The sequence below is a fragment of the Knufia obscura genome (genome assembly GCF_036327395.1).
Source record: "Knufia obscura strain CCFEE 5817 isolate CBS 148926 chromosome Unknown scaffold_27, whole genome shotgun sequence".
Taxonomy (NCBI): Eukaryota; Fungi; Ascomycota; class Eurotiomycetes; order Chaetothyriales; family Trichomeriaceae; genus Knufia; species Knufia obscura.
The window spans coordinates 1-26151 of record NW_027042713.1 but is presented as its reverse complement, the minus strand read 5'-3'; the positions used below and the strand labels follow the sequence as shown (position 1 = coordinate 26151).

At 52.9% G+C, this 26151-nt stretch overlaps 8 protein-coding genes across 8 annotated transcripts; 2 read left to right on the top strand and 6 right to left on the bottom strand.

The window, feature by feature from the left end:
- Positions 1-3361: 3361 nt before the first annotated feature.
- On the bottom strand, positions 3362-5338 carry PMZ80_011159 (uncharacterized protein; the record flags this gene model as incomplete). The annotated part of the gene is made up of 4 exons (XM_064879547.1): positions 3362-3806; positions 3830-4328; positions 4428-4875; positions 5231-5338. 4 exons carry the CDS (start codon positions 5336-5338, stop codon positions 3362-3364), a joined length of 1500 nt encoding a protein of 499 aa, XP_064724684.1.
- Positions 5339-6576: 1238 nt separating this feature from the next.
- Positions 6577-7107, bottom strand: PMZ80_011158 (uncharacterized protein; the record flags this gene model as incomplete). Its single annotated transcript, XM_064879546.1, has 1 exon — positions 6577-7107. The coding sequence occupies one exon, from the start codon at positions 7105-7107 to the stop codon at positions 6577-6579; it is 531 nt and encodes a 176-aa protein (XP_064724683.1).
- Positions 7108-14996: 7889 nt separating this feature from the next.
- Positions 14997-16483, top strand: PMZ80_011157 (uncharacterized protein; the record flags this gene model as incomplete). The annotated part of the gene is made up of 2 exons (XM_064879545.1): positions 14997-15002; positions 15116-16483. The coding sequence occupies 2 exons, from the start codon at positions 14997-14999 to the stop codon at positions 16481-16483; spliced, it is 1374 nt and encodes a 457-aa protein (XP_064724682.1).
- An 806-nt stretch (positions 16484-17289) lies between these two features.
- Positions 17290-17544, bottom strand: PMZ80_011156 (uncharacterized protein; the record flags this gene model as incomplete). The annotated part of the gene is made up of 1 exon (XM_064879544.1): positions 17290-17544. The coding sequence occupies one exon, from the start codon at positions 17542-17544 to the stop codon at positions 17290-17292; it is 255 nt and encodes an 84-aa protein (XP_064724681.1).
- Positions 17545-18273: 729 nt separating this feature from the next.
- On the bottom strand, positions 18274-19317 carry PMZ80_011155 (uncharacterized protein; the record flags this gene model as incomplete). The annotated part of the gene is made up of 1 exon (XM_064879543.1): positions 18274-19317. The coding sequence occupies one exon, from the start codon at positions 19315-19317 to the stop codon at positions 18274-18276; it is 1044 nt and encodes a 347-aa protein (XP_064724680.1).
- Positions 19318-21987: 2670 nt separating this feature from the next.
- Positions 21988-22287, top strand: PMZ80_011154 (uncharacterized protein; the record flags this gene model as incomplete). Its single annotated transcript, XM_064879542.1, has 1 exon — positions 21988-22287. One exon carries the CDS (start codon positions 21988-21990, stop codon positions 22285-22287), a length of 300 nt encoding a protein of 99 aa, XP_064724679.1.
- Positions 22288-24557: 2270 nt separating this feature from the next.
- PMZ80_011153 (uncharacterized protein) lies at positions 24558-24965 on the bottom strand (the record flags this gene model as incomplete). The annotated part of the gene is made up of 1 exon (XM_064879541.1): positions 24558-24965. One exon carries the CDS (start codon positions 24963-24965, stop codon positions 24558-24560), a length of 408 nt encoding a protein of 135 aa, XP_064724678.1.
- Positions 24966-25307: 342 nt separating this feature from the next.
- Positions 25308-25757, bottom strand: PMZ80_011152 (uncharacterized protein; the record flags this gene model as incomplete). The annotated part of the gene is made up of 1 exon (XM_064879540.1): positions 25308-25757. A coding segment is annotated over one exon (450 nt), but the record flags the coding sequence as incomplete, so codon positions are not given.
- Between the last annotated feature and the right edge of the window lie 394 nt (positions 25758-26151).

Here is a 26151-nt window from a genome sequence, read left to right as displayed (position 1 = left end):
TGTTTCTATGGTCGTCTTGGACTATCACTTTCAAAGATGAACGGGAAGCATTGTGGGTGAAAGCGGAAGAGTTCCCAACGTCAGTCATCGTGCAAAAGAGCCTAACCTACGTGGTACTCAAGACCCAGCGGTCGAGGAGATTTTTGATGTGTTACTCACACAGGTCACATAAGTCACGAGCCGTGAAAATAGAGGCAAGCGACTTCCACGGAGTAATTACGGTGTAATGTAAGGATGGGCCAAACATTCTCTGATGTACGCAAAGATATATTGGGGGTGGTACTTGCTGCCTGTGGCTAGCTCCGACTACTGGAGTGTCAATGAAGCTTCGAAGCACAACTCTGAAACTTGTGCCACATGGCAAGAATGGCCCGTGGTATTGTTTGTTCCACAATGACTGGCGGAAACATCGTTGGAAAACAGGAAAGGGTGATCGACTTGACGGATGAGTGGAGAGAGGTGGAGGCAAGACTATCGAGCGAGTGAACGATCGAGGTAAAAGCGCAGTGTCAAGGTATTTGTACATATTAGTCATTGACTGGGGAAGTTTTTGCGCGGGTGGGCTACAGCGAGTACCTAGCTTAGCGAGGCAGGGTGACGGCGCTTGATATCGTGGAACCGACTCGCTTGAGCAGCCTGTGGCTTACGCCCAGCGCCTGGTTGACTATTTCGGCCAAGCCCAGCCACATTTAGCTGCAAACTAAACTTAGTCCTAGTCTTCGATTCCAATCTCTTGCGAGAAGCCACCCAGATTCTTCCCGTCTCGCTCTAAGCGTTTCCTCGGATTCCCGATTTGGTGGTGAAAACCTCCGCTTTCCAGCGTGAAACGTGTTGACTAACTGTTCTCGGCAGGATCCATGTTTGTTGCGTTGACAAATACAATACTTTTCGCAGCTTCTCATTACCTGTGGGCAGTTTCTTCACGGCAAGTATTGACCACTAGTTCCTACTAGGTAGATTTGCGCTGCGGTCGAGTTGCCTCCCTAGAAGCGTGGCTGACTTAGCAGATAGACCACGCTAAGCCAGCACTCGGCGGCTGTTTCAGGATCACGGCGATATACCCCATCTGAGAGCATTGCACACGTCAAAGATTATCTACGTGCGCTCGAAAGCTGCGCTTTGCGTTGACGTTTTGAGCATGTGCCATGCTCCTCATCCTATGTGCATGACACAAGCAGCGGGACCATGAGCCATAAATAAGGCGCAACATCAAGGTTAATCTTGCCTTCATCTGGCAATCGTCACTGAAACAAGAAGTCGGTCCCCCTGTGCCGGTGCAGTTCTTCCCGTACGTGATTTCTCACTTCGGTGGAGTATCTCTCTGAGACAGCCTCATGTTCAGGCGGGTGGATGATTGCCATCGATCTTGGCCGCTTTTAATCAGAACTTTGCGCGGCTTCAGCGCCTGAGCAGTGATGGCTGCAGGCCTCAAAAGAGTCAATCACTCATGCTCTGAGGCAGGATTGGCCTGCCGCTGGTGGATTGGGCACTGTCTAAGGGAGCTGTATTCAAAGCGATGATCAGCATCTACATTATTAACTTCCGTCTGATGTTCCCAGCTAGTCTCACGGCCGTCTACCATGCTCCCAACGTCGACGGTGGTCTTGCATGCTTCACGCCATAGTCAGTCATACACGTCCTCCGACAATCCATGTCCACCGTATGTTTGACTGTTGCCTAACACGAGTCGTGTCATGATTTCAATCTGTCGCCGCTTAGGGACGAGTGATGTGCTCGCACATTCATTTGCCTGTAGAAATTCAAGATTGTTCAGCCGTAAATATGGTCGTAATAGAAACCCCGTCAACGAAACAATCGGCGAAGACATATTTCGAACGTGATGATACTCAGGGTTTTCCGTCTTCTCCAACGAGCGAACGTATGTCAAGTATCTGGAAGGCCGATGCTAATCCGTGACACAGCTCCTCCATACCGATTGCTTGCTCCTTCTCCGGCTCGCGTCGGTACTTCTCTGCTCGGTTCGCTGTCTTCCAAACCTGCCACATCAGTGAGACGGTCATGAAGTACACCATGATGTATCTCAATACTTCGAGATGGTCTCACCGACGCCGTGCTGAGAATGCATCTCACGAGTGGACGCTCAACACAATGAGGCAGATCCAACACTCATGTATTCCCGGATGAGCATTGACGCTGGCATGTCGACACGTGCCGACCGAACTCGATCCGCGCAACGCTCGTTGGACAGGGGCCAATAGCTCCGGCAACGACAAGGACTTGCGCTGCGTTGTTGCCTGTCGATAGATGGCGGTACCAAGGTCAGTCGTGTACACTGTTTGCTGCCTCACGCTCCTGAGCCGTAGCTCGATCTGCGCATCTGGAACGGACGTTGAGTGTCCTATGCTTTGAGGCGGACGCCGACTCAGACCGCTCGCTCCTAGGGCAGGGACATTCCAGCCCCCGGATGCTTTGCTCCTCATAAGCTCAAGGAGGACGCTACGGCAACGCACTGCAGGCGGCATCATAGAGTGGTCGCGAGAAGGTGGTGCAGATGCTGCTCGACACAGGAGCTAAGGTCAATGCTCGAGGAGGACTCTACGACGATGCACTGCAGGTAGCATCAGAGGGTGGTGCTCGGCTAAGCACGCACGGGAGCCTCAGCAGGTCTTCGACGCGGCCGCCTTTGGCGAGGATGACTGACGGCATTTTCTCAACCTAAAATGAGTGTATAGGTGATGCAAACAATTTCCAGCTCCCACTGAATGGCCAACTCGCTCCTCTATTTTTGCACCAATGTCGCAACCTTGTGTTGTACATCCATCAGGCTCTTGTTCGGTAGACAGCATCAAACAGAGTCAGAGCTCCAAGTAGGCCGTGCCTACCATGGTCATTCCGACCGACTGCGACAGATTCGAGACACCAGTGACATTCTTTGTCCATCCAGCCGTAGATAGAAAGGTCGAGACGCGGGCCAGTGAAAGCAAGGGCCAGCTTGATGATCGATTTGCAGTCGACTGCAACGGCACCACCATGGAGCAGTAATACTTCAGAAAGTCACGAAGGAACTCGCAGCTCCGAACCGTAGGGACAGCCTCTGATATAGATTGAATGAACAGATGAAGCATGAACCTCGGCTGTATAGATGAAAGACATTCCGCGAACTGCAAGCTCAGCCCTTCGGAGGCCGGTGGGAGCATGTGGCTTCTTGTTGACGTAGAAACCTCCTTATGCTGGTGCCTTCCGATGTCCACCAGACAACACACAGTCTCTCGATAAGACGCGCTTTCTCATCAGCCTAGGCTGATGAGCTGGATACTCCGACCCACTATAGCATTGTACTGTGTACTTCAGCTGACATAAGCGCAGATTTAAGGCGACCCAGCCATCAGTCTTGCGATGGTCATCGTTTCTGTAAGAGTTCTTTGATCTGCGTGCTCTGCTCCGTCAGCAGCTTCATGAGTTCTTTCTGCTGCTGCTCAGACTCTTGCCGCTGCTTTCCCACATTTTGTCGCTGCTTCTCCAACTCTCTCAACAGATTAGCCTCCCTTTCTTCCGTATCTTTTCTCTGCTGCTCTAGCTGCTCGCGCAGAAGGGCCATCTCTCCCTTTTGCTTCTTGCTGGCAGGAGTGTCAGGTCTCTTGAACCCTGCCGTTTCCCGAGAGGACCGAGCACTCGGATCTAGCTCCTGGGATCCGTCTTCCTCCATGCCCACGCTGGAAGTCATCGACACGTTCCGAGGATCCTCCATGGCCGCCAGTGCATCACGGACTCGTTTCAGCTGTGCTGGGTAGAACGTGTGGTACACCTCTCGCACAAAGTCGTGGTCCTCTTCCTGCCTTGGCTCTCTTCAAAGTTCAGCACGAAGGACGCAATGGGATGTCGATAGAAGGCCATCTTCTCTCCATCAATGATGGCAAAGTGGCCGTACAGTTTCACTCGTTCGTTGTCGTGCGAGACCGAGAACACCAGGATTCGTCCGCTCAAATCCACCACTTGCGCTTCGTCTGCAGCACGACAAAGCTGGACGATGGCGTTCACCGCCATGCTGCTGCTGTGCATGTTTTGACGATCAGCCACGCTGATCCCCACATCCGCGCTTTTGGCCTCGCTAAGCAGAAACGGGAAATAAAGGTTGTTAGTGAACAATGTGGCGCGCTCGAACGCCGTGTAGTTCCGCAGCTTCGCCAACTCTTCTTCGTTGAAAGCGGACGCGGCAATTCCGAGCGCCGGATCAGGTTTCAATCTGGGTCCTCCGAGCGTCTTACACCGCGTCCACTCTGTGTCGATGTCTTCCACGACATGTTCCAGCTCTTGCAGGCCACAGATCAACAGCAGCTCCGGTGGCGGCACCAGCAACGGTGTGAGGTCTCAACAGATCCTCGCCTCATTACGATTTTGCACTCGCTGCCACACTGATAAGAATTTGGACAGTGGAAATGCCGTGTATTGTGGCTCCGGGTAGGTACTCTGTAACAGGCGTTTGCAGTACGACTTGCTCTCTTCCTGCACGTATGATAGGCCCTGCAATTCGTTGATGTACACTCCATGTCCCGCCAGAACTTTCTCAGATGCGGCAGAGTGCGCCTTCGGGACTTCTCCATCCTTGTAGCTTTGCGTGTAGCTTGAACTTGATGGCCGTTTCTTCGACGAGCTATTCGGTTCCTGGCTCATGCTTGCGAAGTCCTTGGGCCACTGCGCAGTATGCGCCCAGTATGCTACCGGTGACGCTATCGGTGGTGCTATCGGTGGTGCTGTTGGTGGACACACTTCCGCGTCGTCCCTCGTGCAGTCTTCGGCGTTTGCCGGACCAGTTGTGTCGGACGCATCTGCGGTGATCCCAGATGTCTGCCTCCTTTTGCGGTGCCCGCGCCGTTGCCCCCTCGGTGTCGGCCCAAAGTCTCTTTCTCTTGTGTCCTTGCAGACGACGCGTAGGGTCCCCGACGTCGAAATGTGGATCTAGACTTGCCGCAGAACCGTCCGGGGCAGACTGCGACCTCTTCTGGAAGTTTTGCAGGGCTGGTTTGAATAGTTGGTGAATCTGCGGAAGACGGGTTAGTCGTAGGACATCTTCATCTCTTGCAGCGCCCTTCCTACCTCGGGTTGTGAAAGAGCTGCTTGTCGAGGGCGACGGTAGCAGACGACGTTTCTTGTACCGCCTCCCAATCGAGTCGCTCCTGGAGCTACGCGGCTCGCAACGCTGCGAATGTCCGCAGTCAGACAAGTGTGGCTTCATGAGCACTGTACTTCCTCGGTCGCAAGATGAGCAAACGACGTATTTATTCTTCCCTGCAGCATTGCCACGGGGCACTCGGTCTTGCTGGTGCGTGTAGATGCTAGGCTGCACACCTCTGTCTGACAAAATAACCTGCAATGTCATGGTCGATTGGTGGCCGAGATGCAGGTTCCATGCCAAGGGCGTTTAGCAACAATACGTGCATCACGTGGGGTACTGCCGCTAGCCCACAAGAAACCCTTGCATTTGCTCCGCAAAACGTCAGAGCCTGAAAGCATCGTGAGTCCAGGGCAGATTCCCCGACGCCAGCATTTCATGAATGCGGACACTGGATGCGGGCGAGTGCAGGGCGGCCGGCAGGACGGCAGTTAAAACCACAGCAGACCAATCAAACACAAATATGACATTGGGACTGCGGCAAATTCAGCCCGCCCATCTCCAAGCTCGACTCACGACGAAGCAACAGCCATTCCCGCGTTGGCTTTCTATGTTCTACCGGGTTGCCGATCTCTCGCCTACACTACCATGAGTTCACGACATCGAGCATTACGGTATGCAGAGCTGTGGTGCTGCGGAAAATTCCTTCTCACGGGCGGCAGCGATTAGAAAACAACCCTCGCCAATACAGAGGTTACCCCTGGGACGCCTAGTGTGCACCTTGCAGAGAGTCAGAAAATTGCTGCTGGTGACCCCGAGAGGCGAAGAAGACCTGCCGATCGACGATGACACGGCACAGCCAGACTGCAACCCATTCTACGGCTACACCTGCACGTTTCAGGTTTTACGACCACCAGAGAGTGTGAATGAAAGCAGTCTGTCAGGGTCCAGGCCACTGCCCACTTTGTTTCCTCTCTCTTCTCCCCTATCTCCCCTATCTTCCCGTCTCAAGATGTTCCTCGAACGAGACGTGAACTCTCATCCTCCGCAACACCACATCGTCGACTAAGGGACTACTGTCGGCACAGAATCGAACCATGCAAAACAGTGACCTAGCATGCCTTGCCCTTTTTCATTCTCACTTGAACCTTAGCTCCATCTTAGCTCAACTCCAGAGTAACTAGCGCATGGTCCTGATGTCGATATCTTTGCTGTTCGGGGCAAAAACACTGGCCAGTCTTTGTGAAGGAGCCTTCAGCTGTAAGCTTTTCTAGATTCTGCGCTCCGCAATGCAGTACTCCTATTTGGCCAGTCCTCCCCTCGACCTTGTCTTTCCGATACTCAAAAGCCTTCTTAAGGAACACAACTGTGGTTGTCGTCTCTGACTTTTATCCCAACTGCAAGTTCCCCTGTGACCTCTTCGCGTTAGCGAGGTTTCGCGCTCTTTGTGCGAGGTTTGCTCATGTACATGTGCTGGCGGCGCGAAAGTATGGCCTGCTTACTTTTCAGCCTTGCCAGTCCGGGTGACCACAACTCTGATCTTGTGAAGGCAAGTGATGTGGACCGAATGCTTGCTGAGCATTTCGAGGAGTGTACCAAGGAGCACCGTGTGTGAACTGTGGCGGAAACATTTGATCGTACGCGTATTGTCCTTGGGCCTGTCCAGCTCCGATTTGCGGGCTACTCCGCATGCCCATAGCTACTCTGTCACGGCTCGACTGGCTCTGCACTGCCGGTATGGTAATGGTCCTTTGCATCTTCGGAAACGTGTTGCCGTATTGTTGATATGTGCTCGGCGATTGGCCTGTGTCGGACGTGGGCATGCTGCCAAAGCTTGGTGGTGCTGCGCCACGCAGTGACCCGATGTCTTGGTTGCTGTGTTGAAGCTGAGGGTCTTGCGGTGGCAGGGCAGAAGCATTGGCAACACTGAATTGTTGCTGCTGGTATATCAGTTGAGTAGGGTGGTTCGCGGTCCAGTAGGCTTGGGCTGGTGCGCTCGGGGGCTGATTGTGCTGTGGATGATATACATTTTGCATCTGGACTTGAGTCGACCGGGTGCTCCGGTCGGGGTACTCCTGGGTGTGCTCGGTTCCAACGCAGGATGCTGATCAAGTCAGTTTAAGGTGCCATGAACTCGTTAGCAACAACTCACTCGGTGATGCCGTCAGTCTGTGCGCACGTGTCTGGACCGTGTTTGACGCGGCACTTCGTATTGAGGCCGTATCGTAGGGATTCTGAGTAGACGTTACTGGATCTGGAGATGGCGAACCTTTTGACACCTGCCGTTCACCGACCGAGGATTTGGTTCGGAGCTCTGACTTGGACTTTCTCGTGTTCGCTCCCTCTCCTTCGACAGGGTAAAATTGTCACACTCTCTTCAGCCTGATGCAGTTTTGGCATCGGCTTTCGGTCTGATCAGCTGAGGGTATGCAACGGATTCTTCGATGTCGACAGTGACCTGTGTTATCGTATCAGTCATCGAGCTTGTGTATGTGACACAGGCACTCTTACTGCAGGCCACTGGCGTCTTAGGATAGCTCAATTTGTTCCGCTTCTTGCGCTCACTGCCCGAAGCAGAAGCAGTTTCGTTCTCAATCTGGGGACTGGTGATGCTTGAAGACATCGCGTAAAGCTTCAGAGCGTACAGAAAGGACTTGGCCGCGAGAAACGAGCCTGACAAATACGCAGCACAGTTGGGGACGAGACGGAATCGAACACCAGGTCTGCTAGCGACTCCCGAGGCCAAGAATGTTGAAAAAGGTTCGTCTCGATGATTCGAGGAGCCAGCGGCGATTGATGACGACAGTCTTAGTACTGTACTCAGATATCGCAGACATACAGTAACAGCCAAATAGTGCTATTGGATTGTGGCGACCAACGGCGGAGCCATACCTGTCCGCCTCGTAGGTATGTGGTCAAGCAAGACCCTGGAACTCGGTTGCCTGGTCCCCACTAACTGTTTCATGGAGTTGAAAGAGTGGCCATCCACGCAGTGCGCAGACCAGCTCTCTGCCACTGCCGCTTAGCGAAATGTTCTAGGCCAGGTCGCTTGGCTCTTGAAGCTCGTTGTCGTACGAGTATTCGTCGTTGCGACCGTTAACTCCAACAGCGGTGGAAGCAATTGATCGTATGGGTTGTTAGAGGTTCAAGTCCGGTCGCAATGGTCCGGCGACAATCGAAAGCTTTGCAGAAAGAGGAATGCTGGGTTAAATAAAGGTGGAACAACCGGGGTTCAAGCCACAGAGGCTCTGGCCGAGGGCTAGGCTGAGGCAAACTGGGTGCTTCCGGTTTGCCGCTGGAAGATTAAAGGCAACATAAATCGCCGAGCAAAATGCAAGCCAGAACGACAAGTCAGATCGGTTGAAAATGCCGATATCTCAGCGGCTGTGGCTACAGATCAAAAACTCTGTCGCTCGGGTTACTTGTCAAGTCAGATATCGGGAAGTCTGATTCTTCTCGCGCAATGAGCGCCCTAGCAGCATTGACCACAGTGTACTAAGAGTATGCCTCTACGTTTGGTCAAACGTGCCACCGGCCAAGTTAGACTAGAAGAATGTACGATGCTCTCGGAAGAAGTCACGTTATCGCCATGAGCCTCAAACAGCCGCTGAGTGCTTGTTTTCGCGTAGTCCCATCTGCTAAGTCAGGCACATCAACCACGTTCTTGGAGGATTTAGCTCGACAGCAGCGCAGATCTACCTAGGTGGAACTAGACCAATAGGTGCGGTGAGGGTATCGCTCACAGGTGGTAGCAGGGGAAGCTAAGAGATGCACTACGTTAGGGGGCGACTAAGTCAGCAGGATCCTTCTTAACGTGACCTGCCGTTCATGCGGGAGAGCGGAGACTGCGATCGCCTGTGCGGCGAATATGGGACACGCCTGGAGTGAGACAGAAGGATGTGAGTGGTTTTTTGCGGGGAGTGGAACTGAAGAGTAGATCAGCCTGCAGCTGAACCGCCCGTACGTACAGGATCTATCAAAAATCATGTCTCGAATGAGTGCATGCTCAGAGCCCGTCAGATTGGGCGCCATTCCCGAAGTCTACATGTGTAAAGCAATATGCATAATGTGCATCCACCGAATGCACGCACTACAACGATCATCTTGACATACTGTTCTCATAGTGCTGGACAGAGTAACGTAGGATTCTGGAACAGGTATAGTCGCTTATTCGAAACGTCTTGGCCGCCTTGGCGGTGTCGCTGTCCAAAACGTGTTGTACTGAAAGCAGTGGGAAGGGACCTTTTGCAATCAACCGTATCATTACGAGACTACGTTACACTGCTGTTGAAAGTCCGTACTGCAGAAGGTCATTAATTGTTGGTGACATAATTTAACATCAGGTATAGGCGGTAGCAGCAACCAGGGAGTAATGGCAATTTATCATACCAGTCTGCGGCGTATATGCCTAGTCACCTCGTCAGAATTAGGCCCTAAATTCTCCTCGTCGTTCCAGGGCTAGCCAACTTTTGGCCGAGCCAGACCTGGCTATACGAACTGACTGTCTTCCAGGGAGCTTCATCCGAGCTGCTTAGTGCCATTATAAATGCGCCTCAATTCGACTTGATACTCATGTCTGTTTCTGCTCTTCCGCACGGGAGGCCATCGCTGGGGTTACATCATATCAATATTAACTACTACAAGCCCCATCAAGCTCCTTTTTCTAATTCTCACGTTCCTTCGTACACCAGCATTCCACAGCAAGCCTTTTTCATAGCTATTCCACGTTCAACAAAGCTGGTTTCTCCCAACCAATTCAAATACGCGCCTATTACTCCATCTTAAACGTCGGTTCTTGCGGATCTACAGCTACTGCATGTCGCTATTTCCGCAGCTCTAACAGCATTCACGCTTGCTGAAATAGCAACAGACAGCGCACTTGAACCACCATCTTTGAACAGCCTCGATCGCAAGCACGATCAACCACGGTAGCGGACGACACTGTTTACATCTCGTTTCCACAGAAGCTGTTCTCTTGGACGACGATCCCGTGTACGACATATACTCGGCGGCGTCAGTACTGCGTTAGCGACTGAGTCCTCCTTGTTCAGGCGCTACAGAGACATAGACTCTGCAATTCTGAACGCAAAGAAGCTCAGATCGTACTGCACGAGTCTTTTCGCACGTACACGGAGAAAACGATATGGCGGAGAAGACCACGGACAAGGTTTCCATAACAATTTGTGGTGATGGTGGTTGTGGTACGAGATCTGCGACACGCATCCATGTGCATGTGTGGTGCTGACGAAGATCTGGCGCTGATTCGCGTTTAGGAAAATCTTCTTTGACACTACGTCTGGTCAGATCGCAATGGACCGAAGAATATGCACAAATGGATAGACAGCTTGGGAGACCTGGCTGACGATCTTCCAGATACGACCCAACGATAGAAGACTCGTACTCAGTAACCCGCACAATCGATGGACTTCCATACCACTTATCCTTGACCGACACAGCCGGCCAGGAGGAATACCGCGGACTATGGGCTGCCTCAAGCCTCCAGTCAGATGCCTTCCTGCTCGTCTACGACATCACAAACTCCAACACTCTTGGATTTTTATCATGGTTCTTCGACATGATCAGCATAGAGGCTGAGAATCGAATCGAGGAGAACAGCATCTTACTCCAGGAGAGGGGCACGCGAGTTAGAGGCAGACGGGAGGAAGGTTGGAGGGCACCCCCTGTAATGTTGGTCGCTGGCAACAAGTGTGATTTGAAAGATGCACGTGCTGTCAGCATTAAGTCTGGCTGGGAGTGGGCCAGGTCGAGAGGTTGTGGGTTCATGGAGACCTCGGCCAGGGAGATGGTCAATGTTGAGGAAACTTTTACCTCTATGTGTGACCCTTGACCAAGTGCCCGCGGTCCTGACTGGTACAGTGATCGTGAGAAGAGTAGTCGACAATCGAAGATCAGAACTCGGCACGTCGACCGCACGATCAACAGGCCCACAAACGAGCGCTGTTGGTCGCGGCACGTATGGCACTCCCTCACTGATCTCCTATAACAACTATGAGGGCTCGTCACGGCCCACGAGAGATGTGGATGAGGACAGCCCCTTTAACCAGCAGAAGCCATGGTGGAAGAGACCACTACGTTGCAGCTGCTTTTCTTGATATCCGTGCTTTTTCGACCAAGCCATCAACAATCATTCGAGCTACGTTCCGACTGTGTTGTGACAGGCGAACTGTCCACATCGGACCGACGTCTGGAATCCTGGTTGCCACCCAGCACTAATCCAGGCCTGCGTGTCACAGATCAGTCGGGTCTCATGGAGGAGGTGCAGATACCTTTGATGTAGAACTATATGCCATTGCTGTTGCAGATTGCAAGAAAACCACACATGCTAGTTTTCGCAGCGGGAATCATTGATTACTCGACAATTGAGGAGCTGGCAGTTTCGACGAACCCAGCTCTACAGGAGATGCACCAGCCCGGATCGGTGAGTGAGCAAGATAGGACAAAGCTACCAGCCAAATATTATGGCTCGTAACAGTCAGTGCAGTCAACGTGATTGCTCGTTGGGAAGTCAGGATCACGATAGAGCGATTGAACGGCCGTGTCTTCTTGTCTTCTCTCGGCCCCGGATCGCAGTCTTTGACATCGAGAACTGATTGAACAGTCACTATCAGCGTTAGTCTTTCTCGTTTTGAAATCGTTCGCATTGTTGGACACACAACGCCTGGTAGTCTTGTTACCGGGCAAGCTTGCTCCAGAACCGGATGGCTTGCGGCTCCACAAAAGTGACCGTGCACAAGGGCTGATCCAGACCCAGCGTTTGTGACGAGGCCGGTCAGCTACACTCTCCGCACTCAATTCACCAGTGACCCTACCGAACTGTCTCGTCGCACCCCGACGCACAGGTTTCGACTGCTCTCCTCCGAAGCACTTAAACATCCATTCGCCTGCGGCAGCGTGCGACATCGCACAAGCAACAGAATCTTGGCTGCCAGGTGCAGAGTGCAAGCTCGATGCAGAGTCCAGAACACTGCGGTCTATGAAGGAATGTCGTGCGGATCCGCTGTCAGCTTGTCTGGAAAGATCCCAAGTGTGACTCTCGTTGGCGATCAGAGGACGACACCCCAATGCGCCGGACGAGAGAAGTGCGGAGCATTGAGACTGGAGATTGAACTCTGACTCCGTAACTGAGCCGGTTGTAGTTTCATTTTTTTGCGAGTCTGGTCCATTGCGCTGGACCCTTTTCCTCCTAAAAATACGGGCCTTACCTCCTAAACTCCGTTGGCGAAACCCTCCGTCGTTCGAGCATTGTACCTGCTGTGAGCTGGATCGTTCGAAGATCTTGATGGGTAACGGAGCACTTAAGCTCTGTATCGATCCAATGGGTTGCGAAGAAGTTTCAACATGAATGCTGAGATCTGTCATCTGCTCTGACACGGTATCTAGCGCTCGTTCATTTCGTGGAATCTTCGCTGGAAATTGTGTGGTCGACAGCATCTTCGAGAAGCTCAGATCAAGATTATGGTAGTTGCTGCTCGTTGCCAGAGTCCCAGTTTTGCTGCTCTGAGCAAGAGCATCGCCGAAAGCTCGTGGCAATAGGAAAAGCTGGCTGTCGTCTTGGCTGTAACACGTCGTATGCAGACCAAGACACTGATGCTCTTCTGACTCACTACCATTGAGAGGATGGCGGTTAGAATTGTCGTCCCAGAACGGCGTCCCGTTGACAGGCCTGTTGGCCGCAAAACGCATGGCACTATGGCTAAGAATCGATGTAGTAGCGTTCCTCTTGATTCGCTTGGCCTTCTCGAGTGGGTTGGTCTTGTGTGGATAGTATTACGCGACTGAGTCATTTTGGCTCATACCACTTGGTCGCCAGGTATTGCCGACCTTGCTGTCAACACGAGTGCGCGATGAAATGCAACAAACGAAAGCTTCCGTCAGCCGCGGATCGTGTCGTACATCGGTTTGTTATGAGTACGAAGAGCTTTTGCTAGAAATGCTCGCCTATCGGCACAGAGACCGACAAGCGCCCTCCCGAATCGCTGTCAAAGTCAAATGCTGAACGGGTGCCTGAGGACCTATTGTTTTCCTCGTTGATCCTTTCCTCTAACACCATCCTACCTTGTGTAAACTTGCTATGCGGCGACACCGTAAGCTAGATTCACTACCAGGTGAATGCAGTAACCCGCACCAGCAAGGTGGGTAACAACCTTTGCCCATTTTTCCAACGTCTTCGACCTTGTGTGGAAAGCATAGCCGAGTGAGGATGAGCTTGGATAAGGTCTAAGCAAGTCGACTTCCTGTGAGTGTCGCACAGGGTGGGCTCCTAGCGACTGAACTCCCATCCGCCGCAGAAATCGTCCACGGTGTGTGGTTTGCGGAAAACTTTACGCCGAGCAGCGCCGCTGCGGTTTTGGCTCTCAAGAATATCGGCGATTGGCACGCCGTGCTGATTTCCAACGCAGCCTCGGAAAAAGGATCTTACGAGCCATTCCTGACCTGCGCTCGACGTAAGCCGCTTTAGTGGAGAGAACAAGCCCTCAGTTTGAGGACTAGTGCTTTAAGAGACGCCAGTGTAGGCTGTCATTTCCTGCATGTGCCGGGATCGAGAACATGGGGCTTAGCGAACCTCGCTTCCAAAGGACTTAGTATAGGTTAGCCCTGGAGCACCAGCAAATAGTTTTCTGCAGTGGCCCCACGCCAGCTCGCGCTTTCGTTAAAGTGGATTGTCCATGAAAATGCTGTTCACAGCTGCATCTACGGGTGCGAAGGGCCGGTTCCACGCGCCACGCGCCCGTTTCGCCTTGCAGCACGACCTTGAATTTTGTCTTTGTTTTGATAGTCCACCTTTTCGCGATAACACGACCCCTGCTGTGTCCAACATCGCAGCATTGGCCCGTCCGTCGTTGGGACCGTGCAGTGGCCTGATGACGGGGTACTCTTGACTTTTTCGCTGATTCATGTTCCCGCGCCGGCACAAAAGTACAGTAATGTGCTTATATTTGTTTCCGTGCCTCGGTGGCCAGATGGCGTTGAGGAGGCCTATTTCTGCGGCCTGAGGACCCAGGCTTCTCGCGGCGGTTATCGTGCGCTTCCTGTTGGCCTAGCGTTGATTCTTAGCTCCAAATGCTTTGCATTACTGACCTGACTAGCGATTCCCAACATATGCCTTGCATATGCTGACGGATGTTCTCGGCATGCAATAGAGAAGTAGTAGGTCAAGCATGCTGGGCCAAGTCACCGTATGAGCCACTCCCAAGACAAAAGTTCGTAGTTTGCGGAATTGAGAGGTCAGTGCTAAAAACTTCGATAAGTCGTCCCGAAAATGGGATGGCAGCCGCCCTCTGCACACAGTTCGGCGCTCTAGCCAAATGCCTCTCCTGCAAAAGGTACGAGATATCGCACGGCATTTGGGTCCACATCTACCGAAGTGGTAAGAATGCCCCTTGGCGGGCAGGAGGCGAGCTTAGCGTCGAGGCGAGCCTTTTACTCGTCCATCGGGTGATTCTGCGTTCTGGCTTCACAGTACCCTGAAAACCTCCATTTCTCGTACACTCTATGCTCTCACTACCTCCATTATCCATGGTTACCGTTGACCGTATCGCATCTTCGAAAAGGCGGACCATAGACTGACCACATGGGCATCTTCCGACGATATCTTCAAAGCAGCGGGACAGATTTCCACTTGCTTGTCAGAGGAAAACGCTGAGATTCGTATGTCAACCAGAACCAATAATGGGACGCTCTTGGCCGTTCAGCCAATCACGTCATACTGAACCAGACGAGACTCAAAGTACCCATCTCTTTACCAATGCCGTTCACTCACAGACTTCGGGCAACAATGCACGGCTTGCAAACGCTGAGATGAATGCTGAAGGACAACAGTTTACCTGGACTACCTCTTCCAAACCCTATAGCTGTCCTCTGACGGTGCGGTTGAAATCAGCACAGAGCATAACAACCAACCATGATGACCGTTTGAAGAGCTCGCAACAACGTTGGAGCAGCAATCCCCCGTCAGTTCCTTCCCCGTCTCGAAGTACTTGTTTCGCGCCGGTTGACGCAACACCAAACCTTGCCAGATCACAGCTGCTATCAGATGCATCGGTAGCTCTGAACACTTCCCGCCCCGTGCTCAATCATCCGTTTTCCTCACCAGGCCACGACGAAGGATACCAGTCTCGCTCAGCAGTATACGGATTTGATGTATCAGACATCGTGAGTCACAAAAGCTGGTTCTTAGATGACTCAGACGCCGAAGTGGACAATCAGGACAAAGCACCCACAAATGCAATTCCTTCGGTCATCGAGTTGCTGGAATCCAGCCTCTCGGAACAAGAGATTGTTGGCAAACTTGTCAATGAGGTTTATGCCTCGCCGAGTGGCTGTAAATCAGGAGAGCCGTTCGAGCACAACTTCATCGCGTCTGAACACAGCCATCCGCCCGAAGAATATACTAGGCTTGGGAAGAGGACGAGAAGTCCCAAAAACCATCGGGATCCTTCGAAACTGCGAAGGCACTATTCACGGGAAAGTGAGGGTTGCCAGTTGACAGCGGCATACTCTGCTTCACCTCTGTGTGGTGCAGCAGAAACTGCGTCCCGTCTCATACCGTTCAGGAGTAGCTCTTGGAGACATATCGATGCCCCCAAGGAGACAGGGTACGAAAAGGTGTTCGGTACTTCGGCACTGGAAGGAGTTGAAAGCCAGCGGAAGCACTGTGGACCTCCCCAGTTATCCTGCCCACCTGTTGTGGACTATGCACAGGAATCGACTGGCCGTTGCTTGTCAACAGGAAGGCGCTTAGATAGTGCTCCATTGCCGGAAAAGCTCTGCCACCTCATGCCAGCATGCATGCGAACTTCTCCGGTGACGCTTCCCTGGGCACTATCACCTTACGAGAAGGCAATGCAGATACTGCTCGATGCGGGTGGTGATGTCAATGCCGAAGGAGGAGAGTATGGCAATGCATTACAGGCCGCATCAGCACGCGGTCTCCATATGATGGTGCAGAGACTGCTCGATGCAGGAGCTCATGTCAATACTCAAGGAGGATGGTACGGCAGTGCACTACAATCCGCATCAGCAGGTGGTCACGAGAAGGTGGTGCAGCTGCTGCTCGATGCGGGAGCTGACGTCAATGCCCAAGGTGGAGAGTATGGCGATGCATTGCAGGCCGCGTTAGCACGCGGGCATGAAAAGGTCGTGCAGATACTGCTCCGTCAAAGAGCTAATGCCCGTCCTGAACAGACGACCAGCGGCAAGCGGAGACCTAGACGACAACCACGAGATGAGCTAACTATTGCCATACCCATTGCGGGTCTGGCTGTGGGGAAACGACGGACTGACCCGAAAATCGTACAAGAACCTGAACCTTACACGGCAACAAGTCCTTCATTTCATTTGCTCGCAAGTTACAGGAACAGAGACAGCGTGGAATCTTCATTGAGTCGATGAGTGCGTTGCGAATTCAAATTAAAATTGGTCTTGCCTGTTCTGGGTGTCTCAACTGTCCGGAGGAAGGTACGACTTTCTGAGCATTGTGGCAGTGACGGCGGTGAAATTGGTCACGCAGCCAGGCACAGATTTCGCAACCAACAAGCAAGATAAAGCGAACAGTCCTTGAAATTGTGTAAGATGGTGTCGTCGTGCAGAGATTCCACTCCAGACATTGTCGCCGGTGAAGTCAAGATCGCATTGTTGTTTTCTTCGGAAGAGCACAGGTGCCCCACCGAGTGAGTGGCCTTGGTTTCGAACCCAGCGGACGGGGCGCTGCATGTCTGATCTAGTGTGCGATATGGATAACTTTCGAAGTACATTTTGGACGGGCGTGGAGCTTCGCTGGTAGCCAAACTATTAGGAAGGCACGTGAAAAGCGAAGGTGGTGAGGGTGGCAAATCAAGAAGGACAATGGAAGGAAAGCAGGAAAAGCGTATCCGATCTCAACAGAACTCGACTCAAGTAGTGCTAGCTTCCAATCGAAACTGGATGCAACTGGAGATTACAATGGCTAAGCTTCAAGGTAGCTTTAGGAGAGAAGAAGCTTGACAGTAGTGTCAACCGTGGACGTCTGAGAGGGACGATTCGGTGTCTGCCTCCAGCATGCAGAACATGGGAAAAACAACACATCGAGGTCCTTTCATGGTTTGCTTCCGAACCTATTTCTCTCTCTCTCTCATCTTCACCCATGACAAAGCTGCCCACTGGCTCCAAGCTAAACGACATTACCACCAAAATTTGTACAATAATCCAGTGGTTCCAGTCTAACCAGCAGCTGATATCCTATCTCTTCGGATGACAAAGATGCCGACCTCAACATCGCCACTCGCGGCAGCAGCTGTACTCTTCTGGAGTCCCGCCACGATTTCTTGGATCAGCATTCCTGGTGTGATGTCGGTCCTGCCGCCATTGCCTTGAGAAAGTGTGCCACCTTCCTTGCGGTAGTCTACCAGATCCTGCTTCATGCGCGATTGCTCTTGCTCGACGAACCATGTCATCCAAGCGTCTCTGTCCAGCATGACTCCTGCTGTCTCGCTGTGTGCCAGGACGAACGTGCTCCGCGACTTCTTAATGCTGTCGCTAGCATTTAACGAGGTGTAAAAGGTTTGAAGACGATTCTACATGTTATCGAATTGGAAAATGGAGTCTAGAGCTCACATTTTCCCTAACCGCTCAGCAGCATCGATGGGAGGAGTATACCGTCCCGAAACGAGGTGCGAACCATGACATGGACGAGTTGGCTTCAACCCACCACAAAAGGAAGGCCGATCAATGTACTGCTATGGGCAACGCGCTCCTGGCGCAGACCCATTGTGACGCGGGTTTGTTGGTTCAGGGACCTGGCATTCCTCCTGATTTTGGTACATGTTGTACGACCCGTGCCTTCCGATTATCTGGTGTCCTGCAAAACCTGGTAATTGTGACACGTCAACAGCCCTGATCGTTCTCGGAACGCAGAGGGTGAACTCGTTTCGCTTCAGCCAAAACAGCTTCTCGAGCAATTGCCGCTTCGTGTCGCACAGTATAATGCTTTCCTGATGTGGTTGGAGCGCAAAAACCATCTTGTAGAAGCAAAATGGCATATAGACGCTCGGGTAATCCATGGTTTTCCAACGTGCGACTATTGGTCGTCCTTTCGGATAGCTTATCCTTACACCTGGGGATTGGCCAGGGAGGCTGCATCCAGGATCATGCGCCATGCGCTTGATACGATTCTTTGCATTCGATCCCCAGGGCATTCTTCTCTGCTACATACGTTGTTCTAGCAGAGGCCTTTGCCCCATAATCACGTACACGGGGTAATAGCTGTGCACGCTCTTCTGCCTGAGCTCTTGCCTACATTCCATGAGCAACAGTTCCAATTCGGCCATTCCGTATCCTAGCAATTCTGTGAAGATCTTCGCACTCAAGCCCTGTATTCCATCTATCAGATTCACTAAGCCAAAGAGTCCCGCTTGCTTCATTGTTGGGTCTTTCGCCCATGGCCCGATCGGCAACTTGAAATTCTTGCGATGAACATTGATAAAGCCCACGTCACGCATCTGCTGCATTACGAGTTCGGGGTCACAGCGATCCCTGAGGCCAACCTTTTTGAGGCCAGCCAATAGTTCATCTTCCCAGTGTTCCAGCCTACTGTCTGGCTCTATCGTGCCATCGTCTGAGCGGCGGCGCCAGTCAAATTCCTGACACTCAACCCAACCTCCGACTGATAGAGAGGCGTAGGCCTCGGTGAAGAAATGCCACCAAGACTTCAGCGAGAAGTCGTTCATGATCCTGGTATGTATCAGATCGAACTTCTGGCTGAACGTCCAATCATCGTCGGCATCGGCAATCTCAAAGACGCAATTTGGCGGGACATTATTTGGCTGGATAGGTGATAGGTCAATGCCTTTGACGAGAGCGTTGGGATGGGCGTCTGCCACATCGATACACCAAGCGCCTGCACCTGTGCCCACGTCTAATACCGACAGCGGGTCTTTGATGGGAGCGAAGAATAGATTGTCGTGGAGCGCAAGGCGGACGGCATGATATTTCACTTCCATGCGCTCGATCTCGGCGCTGTCATTTGGAAAGAGGTACTGGCCGCGGTGAAAGGCGTGGTATGTTCGACCGTGGGCTTCTTCGTAGTCATAGATACTGGATGCTACAGTGTAGGTGGAAGACTCAACATCCCAAAAACCAGAGTCGCCTGAGACCGAAGCGTCGTCTGCTCGGTCGTCCTCATCTATCACTTCCACTGATGTATTGAGAATACTCGATGTAACAACAGAAGACTGATCTGTGTCACCCATGGGAGCGGACGGGGCTGCGAGTGTGTTACTGATGGCCAGGCTGTCGAGAGAATGTTCGATCGGCGACAAGCAAGACCGACTAGGTCAAGAGCCTTAAGATCACGTTAAAAGAGCACGAGTGTTCGAATTTAGTGGAGTACTTGATCGCGTCAGGAGGGCGGAACCACAACGGAACCCTCTTGAACCAGACTGAGTGCACATCTAGTATTGTCCAATTGCGCCGCTGAGAAAGAGCATTAGCCAGGCCAACACGATTGCTAACGAGGGTCACCTGGCCTCGCCACCACGGCTGAGACTAACCCTTTCTAGATGCACTTACATCTTAGGTGACCGTTGGCGCCTTATTTCGAAAAGGCACAGCGGTAAAAACCTTGCAACGGCGTCGTAAAATAGTGCGCGGTGAGGGGAGTAGCAGGATCTTTGAGCCGTTTCAAGGTCCAACAAGGATGCGAGCGGGCTTGAAAGGCCTTTTAGCGTGGCAGGTAGGTCCATTCTAGCGCCTCGATGAATTGGTCTCCATCCCGTGTGTCCATCCCGTGTGTTCATCCGATATGGGCTCGTAGCTGACCATGGACGCTACGACTTACTCAGCAGCGACGGCCGAAAATTAATGTCGAAAGATTTTGGCGTAGCCATTCCGCGTTTCTACCACAGCCGCCAACTGAAGAAACGTAGTTCTACGAAATGTAGCACGTCACGTTGTCGTCTCCTTCATGGTACTTTCTGGTGGCCTACTATAGCTCGCTATTGGCGCCAAACCAGAGCTGCTGCGGGGTCTTGGACGGTTTGGGACGCGGCACTGCAGGTACTGGAGCACGAACTCTGGGCATTATTTACTGCAACCACTACTGGGCATCCCACTCTGTCATGTAACAGGCCATCTTCCGTATTGAGTAAAAGCTCAAGCAGAAGCGTCGACAAGATGATAGGTCTCTACAATGTCCAGGAGCCTGATCTTCTAGCAAGCGTTGATGTGGTCGGCCCAAAATCGACTTGCCCTGGTCAGAACCCAGAACGAAACTTGACCATTGAAAATCTGCGTGATTGACTTCGGATAACTTAGCTCATTTGAGTGTGCCGTGCCGTGTACCCACTCAGACGTGGAAAGCGACCCGAATCCCTTTTCGTCCAAGTGGGTTGCGACTCGTTCAGGTCCCAACAGACTATCCTCGGCACAAACACCAAATATCACTCTGGGACCGCGCACCACGAGGCTCACTCATTTCGTGGAAGGTCGATCAATCCTTCGGACAGGGCAAAGCAACGATATGATCGCAGCTCTTTAGGAAACCACACAACTCTGCGCAATAGCTTCTCGGTGCTATGGACAAACACTTCGTCCCGTACACAAGAGGCGATACTATGCAGTTGCCAGCATGCTGCCAAAATCGACGACAACGGGAAAGACAAGCTATTATCTCCAGAATCCGACAGCGCATGAAGCCGGTGATGATGCTTCTTCAGACTGTTGCAAGAATATATCCGTCGAGCATTTACCACCAGCAAATGACAGTCCGAATTTGACGGATTCCATGAAGGCCAAAATGGTTGCAATCGTAAAACGGCGGCGGAGCTTTGCCTTCCCGCTCCCGTACCTTGGCACAGTGGACACGAAGACCCTAGATGAAGATTTGAAAATACAACGAAGTGGTACACAGTTCCGACGAGAAACGTGCAACAGGTACGATCAGTGCTGGAAATACTCTAACGCATTCGGCCGCTCCAAAAAGTCAAGGCGTGAAAACAGCGTGTGTCTCGAGAGAGTCTCACATGACGGACCTCCATGTGCCGGCCAGATAGTTACCAAGTCGCCACCCATGAACACCGGGCTTCAGTACCGTGCCACTCACAGTGTCATGCGTTTTGCGGTCGATGGGACCTCGTTCTGGGATGACGAGGTTGTCCGCAATAACTTTAATGATCGTGAGCCAGAGGAGCATCATTGTTTTGGACTGTACACGATGTACGACAGCCAAAGTGATAATGAGCTTGCCCCCTCGCCTCGAGCTTTCAGCAACGCCCTTGCTCAAACCAGCGAACGAATGAGGACCGCGACAATAAACACTACCCATTCCGGTTCTCATTTGAGCTGTTCGAGGACGCTGCCGGCCAAATAAAGATCAGGGTCAACCGCCTCAGATGAACGAGCGCTAGAAGTGTTAGAGCTAACAGCAGGTCTTGACCTTGATGATGATGTCAATTTCAGCAGCACATCACTGAACAGAAATCATTCGTTTCCCATCGATGATCCCAAAAGAGTCAGCTCACGGCAAGTCCAACGGAGGCCAGGGCCTAAGAGGTAAGGGGCCTACTTTTGAGAAGAAGAGTCCTACGCGATAAACCATTGTCAACTAGTGCGACTCAAGCGCCTGGTGCAGTTCAGGAAAACAAAGCGAAAAGGAAGCAGGCTGAACACGACAAGGCTGAGATTTAGGTCCTGCTCGAACAAGTTCGAAGCCACATCTTGGCGAGATGGCGCTCGATTGATTTGAGTCCGGTACGTGACTGCCTCCAGAACAGCTGTGTTGCACCACGAAGGTTTCCGGGGTTCCTCGTGCTAGCCTTCCAGCAATCCGAGGCCTGACGAGTGGCTAGGATGGAAGGCGCATTCTGGAGTTGAACCGGAACATTTTGCAGAGGTTTGCAGACTGCCGTTGGCATGGCCACGATATGGGCGACATCCCCACACACCCACCAGTCCACTGCCTCGTCCCTAAAGTCGAGAACGATCCTGTCTCTGGTGGTGTCGACGCGATGCTGCGCATGGATCAACCATCTTCTCAAGACGGTGAGACCGGTCCTGATGCGTTCGATGGCGGTGTGAGAAGCTCGTCGATCACGGATACGAGCCCGATACCGCTCCAGCATCTCGAGGACCGGATGCAAGTTCTGTTCGATCTTGCGGAAATGAGTACGGACAACGTCATTGTCGCGGTTGACCACTATGTCTTGTTTCCTCGCAGCCCATAGACGGACTGTCGATTGACCCACGCAAGGCTTGATGGGCCTGAGAAGTATTCACGGACGACAATGGTAGCCATACATGCAGTGCATGGTACCAACGTGGCTCACTTCTCCGGGTGCGTTCGTCGTTCTTTTGCTAGGCACCGCGTGAGTGCTGCCACGAGAAACCGATGCCGCACCCCGACGAGAATGCTCCACCGACCAGTCTGCTGACGACTTCTACCAGGTCCTGCTGCTGCATCTTCCACTAGAATTTGACCACCAGGAATTCATGCTGCACGCGGCCAGAAGTGGAGAGCAGCTTCGATTGCTGGTCGAACAAGGCCCTGCCGCTACAGCATTCATACTAGCATGTTTCAAAAGGCGCGCTGCCGGCCGTGGCCGTCTGCCGGCCGCTTTCGCTAGTATCATGGCCTCCTCCCTCCCAATGTCGAGGACAGCACCAAATTCTGGTAGCACAGTGGAGCACCATCCCGAGGGGCGAACGCATCGACTTTGGTGGGGTATGACAGCTCGCTGCGGCCAGTCTTGCGGCCTGTGCACTGACATCACGGCCACGGCCCACCCAATCCCGAGGGTAGCTTTTGGGTCCCGATGCATACCCCATTCGAAAGCGTTGCCCAGCCTCTTTTCTGCTTCGCCCTCCCCCCATTGGGTCAAATGGGCACATGCTCAGCTCTAAAGTGTCAGATGGACAGGAGCCGACCGCCTATGCACACTCAAGTGAATGCACTCACGCACCCAACCATTGCTGCTTGAGCTGGGGAACTCGATAAAGCGCAGAGGAATCAATCATTCTCTATGGTGTTTCGCTACAGTCGGTACTTCATCCTCCCAGCCCACCCAGCGTGTTTCGAGGCGACAGACGTTCGAGCCACTTCACAACGTTGGGATATCGGCAGTCCAGCAGATGATTAAACGTCGTTGCTCCAGACCTGCGATCGATACTTTGCTGGTTCACCACGTCCCAATTCAGATTTCGTCATGCACTTCAGCCCCCTGCCGCTTCTGCTTCTGGGTTCAGCCAACCTTATCCTTTCGGCTGCTCAGATGCCGCAGATCAAGTTTTGCAACGAGCCGGAACTAGCCGAGCCGTGTGTCGTTGAAAACATCGTACCAGGCCAATGCAAGCTGATTCCGGACTCCAATGCGAAGGGCGATAAAGGTAGCAGCATGACGGTATGTCTTCACCCTTGCTTACGCATACGTGACTAGGCCTGACTGGACTTGGGGCACAGCTTATCCACGCCGGGAACCTCGCCTGCCGACTCTACGACAACAACGAATGTGGTATGAAACATATTTATACTATTCCTCTGGATGGGTACTATGAGATGACTGGGTACCGAATCTGGAGATCGTACAAGTGCGACGACAAATCCGAGATGTGATTGATCATCTCCCTGCGGATGTGTGATGGTTGGAAACTTCTAGTGATGCGGTTCTCGCTGTCGGGAGCGACCCCGATCCGAGGAGGACCTCTCAAGTAATCTACCATTCAGGCCTCTAATAGCCTCACTTAAGTACTAAAGGAGTGATAGTAAGGCCTGCATCGCGTTACCTTGCTAGAAAACCCTCTTCGAATATCCCTTCAACTGTTTTCTTTCTTCGTAGCTGAATCACGTACCGACTCAAACCGGGACTTTGTAGGCAAACTGACCTCTCGACGATGTTTCCGTACCGTAGCATCTATAGCTTGGCTCAGATCGTCTGTCCCTGGGTTCCCCGCCAGACAAGACAGATACCATTTCCCTTCCCGCTGCTCTTGTTCATCTCAAAACCAAGTTACCAAAGATCTCGACAGCAGCGGACAGATGCAGCAATTGGCAGAGTCATGAACGTATTTCATTGTGCTATGCACAACTAGAAGCAGAGAGTTAAAAAAGGAAAATAACACACGGACCATGTCTGATCTTATCACTGCAGTATTGTTCTGTGACGACACTATGCCTTGCTGACCGAGGTCTGGTGCTGTAGCGCTGTGCCCACCTCCACCTGGAGTGTTCGCAGTCCTCGCTCCCAGCCGTGGAGAAGCACCGTCATGGCTTGCTCCTTGTCCCCCGTACTCTGCCACCAGCTGCGTGCACCGCAGTGCTTCCACATCGCGCTGCTGGATGGTGGCCTGCAGCTCGCGGAGGTGTTGTTCCCTCGCGTCGTTGCTTACGTGCAGCCGCTGGATCTCGGTGGCCCTCTCCTCGACCACCGACACTGCCACGGCCAGTCGAGCGAGCAAGCTTTGGTTCTCGGTCTCCAGCTCCTGCAGGGCGGACCGGTGCTCAGTCGAGAGCTGCAAGTGACCGGATCAGCTTTGTCGTCACGAATGCACTCTCACTGACCTCTCGCGTAGTGTGGCCTGGCTCACCGTCACCGCAGCCATGAGAAGGTGGCGATCTTGCTGAGCGGGACGGTGGGAGCCTCGAGCGCTCTCCCGAGTCCACATCTCGCGGTGTGGAAGACCGCACCGGCTGACCATCATGAAGCACCGCCTGGATCGCGTGACCTAGATGCTGACAGATCTGGCGGTACGCACTGACGTTATGCTTGCTGAACTGCCTGCGGAACAAGTGCTCCTGCTCGAGGCCGTACCGCCACGCGTAGGGATCTGCGGGACCGGAGACTAGGCGGACGTCGGCCGGATCAACGTCGAGGCCAAGCTGTTGCGCTGGTCCCGAGGTGTGAGCCATGGATCCCGAGCACCCGAGCAGAGAAGACGTACCGATGTGCCGTGCCAAATCCCCCCGACATATGTCTCGCCACTGAGCTCGATCGTGGTTCGATCTGCGGCGAGATGGCCCGCTGGGAGAGCTAGACCGACGGTTAGCCATGGGCAGGATCAATGGAGAGATACATACCGAGCCAATGGGCGAGACGATCCTGCGTCACAAGAAAAACAAGGACTGAGCTAGGTATGGTAGATCAAGACCCCTGCATCTGTTGATTCAAGAAGAACGACTTCTTCGGGCATGCCCAACGTTGGTCGCTTCTGGTGGTCAGTTCTGGTTCCAGTCAGGCGCACACCATTGGCCCTAGATCTGGCTCCATCGGTCGCGCACTTGCTGCTGCTGTTCCAGCGCCATCCACTCCTGCGCCGCCAGCTCGACCATGTGGGCATAATCCAGCAGTGCAAAATCCAGCTCGTCCGCCAACTGCAGCCACGCACGGTCAGCGTCGCCCGCGTCGTTCGGCCGCACGTAGTAGTTAAGGGTCAGGTCCTGCACCACCGAGCGGATGCGGTCCCGCATCTCTTCCATCGCCTGGTAGACGGTGCGGAAGAAGCGCACTTCTCGCGTCAGCGAGGCTTTGTCGCGGATGATCTCGACGAGCCGCTGCTCGTGCGGGGGTCGCGGGACGCCTTTCTGCCCCGCGATCGCCCCAGGCTGGAGACCGAGGGCGAAGGTGGTTACCTTCATCTGCCGCAACTGCACGCCAAATGGTTGGAGCGTGGGTGGCTGATCGAACATTGGGGTTTGGTCGGTCTGTACGTGGTCTATATCCTCGACCAGATGGTCCGTGGTCAAGCATGCCATGGCTCGGTTAGCATGCGAAAGGACGAGAAGGGGTTGCAAACACGACACGATGAAATGCTCTTTTCATATTGTCAATAGCTCCTTCGATTGGAGGTGGCACACTATATCGGTGGATGCTCGCCGAGGATGACACCCCCTCCCTCTCTGAGTGTGATCCGTCACGGAGCGTGAAAGCTTCCGTAAACGGTCGAGTGCCTTGATTGTACGTGTCTTGCTCGGGCCTACAACACCTGTCTGGCGACCCATGAAATCACGACCGTTCCCCCATCTGCTGGTTGAACGACTCGGCAAATTCCAGCGCCCCGTTCACCTCGCTCAAACACACGCGGAGTTCGTCCTGCGT